The sequence below is a fragment of the Glycine soja genome, chromosome 2 (genome assembly GCF_004193775.1).
Source record: "Glycine soja cultivar W05 chromosome 2, ASM419377v2, whole genome shotgun sequence".
In the NCBI taxonomy this organism is placed as follows: Eukaryota; Viridiplantae; Streptophyta; class Magnoliopsida; order Fabales; family Fabaceae; genus Glycine; species Glycine soja.
The window spans coordinates 32,175,743-32,180,324 of record NC_041003.1 but is presented as its reverse complement, the minus strand read 5'-3'; the positions used below and the strand labels follow the sequence as shown (position 1 = coordinate 32,180,324).

The 4,582-nt window shown below is 37.0% G+C and overlaps 1 protein-coding gene across 1 annotated transcript; it reads right to left on the bottom strand.

Annotated features, from left to right (window-relative positions):
• Window positions 1-2,697: 2,697 nt before the first annotated feature.
• On the bottom strand, window positions 2,698-3,027 carry LOC114375129. Its single transcript, XM_028332880.1, has one exon. It carries the CDS (start codon window positions 3,025-3,027, stop codon window positions 2,698-2,700), a length of 330 nt encoding a protein of 109 aa, XP_028188681.1.
• Between the last annotated feature and the right edge of the window lie 1,555 nt (window positions 3,028-4,582).

Sequence of the window (4,582 nt, the reverse complement as noted above, 5' to 3'; positions counted from 1 at the left end):
TTTAGGTGATTCTATTCTACCCACATCTGTTCATTTACTTGCCCCTGATTCCTCATGATGACAAGCCTATTTTATTCATCTATCTCCCAAATTCCTTTGCAAAGACTCAACAAATAAAATGCATGAAGTATGAATTCTAGATGTTTGCAAGAATGCATGGGCATAAAATTATCATTTTATTCCTAACAATGACTTTCTTATGAAATCCTTTCTTTTTGTTCTATTAGAAGTTACCCTCTTCCGAGTGTCTAACCCCTAAAACTAATGCATGCATATTTTCTTTAAATCTTATTTAGAAGTTACCCTCTCCCGAGTGCCTAAACCTTAAAAGAATATAAAGATGAATAATGCAAGATAAAAGCAGAAAAGATAATAGAATAGAAAACACCTTTGCATTGATAAATAGTGAGTACATCATACATCGCTTGGCTTTTAGGCCTGCTAGGCCTTAACTAGGGGTTTAGCCACTCATGGCCATTGAGGGTTTTACAATGGAAGGGGTGAAAGAAAGATGATAAAAAGAGAGAAGAGAGTAAGAATTCTCAGGCTTTGAGTAGTAGTGAGAGTGCTCTGAGACTTGGTGTATTTTCTCCTTGGCCTGACTCTCCATTTATAGCTGATGAAGTGGACTTGGGCTTGATTCAAAAAATCTTCCTTATCTATCTTTTTGATATCTTTTGGATCTTGTAAATCTTATCTTTCCTATATCTGCAAGTCATAGATAAGAAAAATATCAATTCATATCTTTTAAGCCAAAATTAACTGCTAAACAAATATCTTTAAAGATATTTTCAAATTAGCTCATATTTAGCAGTTATCAATATGTTTTGGATCTTGTAATCTTATCTTTTCATATCTGCAAGCCATAAATAATAAAAGTATCAATTCTTATCATTTAAGCCAAAAATAACTGCTAAATAAATATTTTCAAAGATATTTTCAATATATTTTTATTATAAAATAACTCATATTTAGTAGTTATTAAAATCCCCCAAATTAAAACTTTGCTTGTCCTCAAGCAAATCAGAATAAAAGCAGGCTCTGAATGCTTCAACACTTTCAATGCCTGCAATTTTTCTCAAATTCCCTTAGCTGGACCTTCTTGCATTTGTCATGATCTTGCAATGGAAGCATAAATAGACACTGAGATAGAATTGGTTAGTGGCCGAAATCAATCAAGTCAGCTTGCCTCACTTTTCCTCACAAGGCTTTAGTGTTTCTCTCTGCACACAGGTGTCTTGGATGAGTGTTTAAATTTATACGATCTGCAATTAATGTTCCAAATTTTGCACTTCATCCCAGTTAAAGTTATCCTGCTTACACTTGGTGGATCACTAAGGACTTTTATTGGCTTGTAATGTGGCCTGGCTAAACAAAGAAATTATGGTTTTTTTGGGATTTCAAAAATTAGGGTTATAAGAGAGCATTTATCCTACAAAAACTTTCACTTATTCAGCCTAGCGTTTTTTTTAACAACACTTATGGCACCTATTTATTCTCTACCCTTATTCTTCTTCTTTCCTTTTTTATTTGGAAAGAAACTTTTGGCCTACAATTTTTTATTTTTTATTTTTGAAGAGAAACTTTTAGGCCTACAAATTTTTATTTATTTTTTATTGATTACTTTTTTTAGGAAAGAAACTTTGGGCATACATTTTTTTTAGGGTGCCTTAGTTTGTGTTGTTTTACCTTCCTGAGATAATTTTTACCTTAACCCTCCCCCAAATTAGGAGCATATCATAACTAAGATCCTTATGCTCTCTTAAACCCTAAAACAAGGTAGGAAATAATTAAAGTAGGCTTAAGGATTTTTTTTTTTCAAAAGAAACATGATTATCATTTTTGGCTCAAATAGGGTGCAAGGGATAAATTATCATCAAAGGTTGGCTTTTTGGCTAAGTGGCTGAAAATAAGAAGAAACATGGCCTTGATCATTTCCACCTCATGTAATTAATCAAATAGTCTAAGAATGATGCAAAAGCGGGAAATTAAAAATAGACGTTCTCTCACAAGTTTCACACAACTCACCGGGACAAAACAAAGTTGTTGGCTTACCGCATATGATTTCTTTCCGACGGACTAACCTTTTCCTCTCTTTGTTGTGATTCATGCTCCATTACTTGAACTGAAATTTGCCTTCATGGAACCAGCATTTTCAAAAAAATTGGTATGCAACATTTCAAGTGTCTAAGTCCTTCAGAAAAAGCTTAAAAAGTGACTTCATAATTATCATGCAATTTTTATTCAATGACATAAAATGAATGAATTTAAACTACTGGAATTAAATTGCTGAAATTAAAGTAAGATAAAGAAAAACAAAAACTAAAGACAAGAAACAAAAGAAAAGAAGAAATCTTGGTAAGAAGATTTGGGTCTCAATCTTGTGTGGGCCCTGGATCCCAATCAGCTGCTAGATATGCAATAAGGTCTCATCCTTAGTTCCGACTTCAGTGATATCTCTAACCTCAGAGGGCTCACCCCCCATCAGTATAGGGTTGGACTCCTGGCCAAGCAACCTGCTGTATGAAGGCCTCCGAGACATCAATTGTGGATACATCCCAAGTGGATTAAGAGTCCACGAAGATCCTAAAAAATCCTTTTTTTATTTAACATAAAATCTAACTTTATACAAATGTGCTGGGTTGCCTCCCAGCCAGCGCTTAGTTTATCGTCTTTAGCTAGACGTTGTGCCTTCCTTCAAGGGTCCTTTAGGTAGTCAATGCTTGTCAACCTCTCCAATTGTTCGGCATTATAGATTTTCAAACGTTGTCCAATGACTATCCATCTCCCCTCACGGTTGTCTCCTGTAGGGTCCATCAATTCGACTGCTCCATGAGGTCTCACTTCTTTAATCACAAATGGCCCTGACCACTTTGATTTCAGCTTTCCTGGGAATAATCTAAGCCTGAAGTTAAAGAGGAAAACTTGTTGGCCTGGCTGGAAGTCTTGTCTCTGCAATTTCTTGTCATGATACGCCTTCATCTTTTGCTTATAAATTCTAGAGGACTCATAGGCGTTTAGTCTCATTTCTTTTAACTCCAACAACTATAATTTCCTCTTTTCTCCAGATGCAGCTTTATCGAAGTTGAGCAATTTGAGAGCCCAATAGGCCTTATGCTCCAACTCTACTGGTAAGTGGCATGCCTTCCCATATACTAGCTAGAATGGAGACATTCCGATGGGGGTCTTGAATGCTGTCCTGTAGGCTCGGAGAATATCGTATAGCTTCAAAGCCCAATCCTTTCTTGATGATGCCACAATCTTTTCAAGGATTCGCTTAAGCTCTCTGTTAGAAATTTCTGCTTGGCCATTTGTCTATGGATGATAAGGTGTAGCCACCTTATGTCTAACATTGTAATGCTCAAGGACTTTTTTCAATTGGTTGTTGCAGAAGTGCATTCCCCCATCATTGATTAGGGCTCGTGGGACTCCAAAACGGGAGAAAATATTTTTCTTTAGGAACTTTATTACTACCCTGGCATCATCTTTCGGAGTGGCTATGGCTTCCACCCACTTTGACACATAGTCTACAAGTACCAAGATATAAATATTCCCGTATGAAGAAGGAAGGGGTCCCATAAAGTTAATGCCCCAACAGTCAAAAATCTCTACCTCCATGATATTCTGCAGCGGCATCTCATTTCTTCTAGAAATTCCTCTTGTTCTCTGACATTTATCACAGCAATGCACAAAATTATGAGCATCTTTAAAAAAAGAGGGCCAGAAAAAACCTGATTATAACACTTTTGCTGCTGTCTTGTCTCCACTGTGGTGACCGCCATAAGGCGAACTGTTGCAATGCCAAAGAATGCTTTGTGCTTCATCCATTGTAACACATCTCCTCATCAAATTATCAGCTCCTGTTTTGAACAGATGCGGGTCATCCCACACATTGAAGCGGGCATCGTGCAAGAATTTCTTCCGCTGACTCCAATTGAATTCTTCTGGAATGATCCACGAGGCTTTGTAATTAGCCATATCAACAAACCAGGGTCTTGTGGCAACCTGCAAAAGAAACTCACCAGGAAATTCTCCTTTTACCTCTGGTTCTTCCTTGGTTATTTCTTCATTCTTTACCCGGGACAGGTGATCAGCTACCACATTCTCGGATCCTTTCTTGTCTTTGATGACAATGTCAAATTCTTGTAGAAGCAGGACCCATCTAATCAACCTTGGTTTGGAATCTGCTTTGGTGAGAAGATGTTTAATAGTAGCATGATCAGTAAAAATTATTACCTTTGAACCTACCAGATAGGACCTTAATTTCTCCAAGGCGAAGACAATGGCTAGCATCTCCTTCTCTGTAGTGGCATAATTAACTTGTGCTTCATTGAGGACTTTGCTAGCATAATAAATGACATGAAATACCTTGTCTTCCCTTTGTCCTAGAACTGCACCCACTGCATAGTCATTGGCATCACACATCAACTCAAATTCTTTACTCCAGTCTGGTGCAATCATTACTGGTGCTGTCGTGAGCTTGATCTTTAGGGTCTGGAATGATGCTGAACAATCATCGTCAAAATTAAAAAATCACATCCTTATTCAACAAATTACTTAATGGCCTTGCAATCTGAGAAGT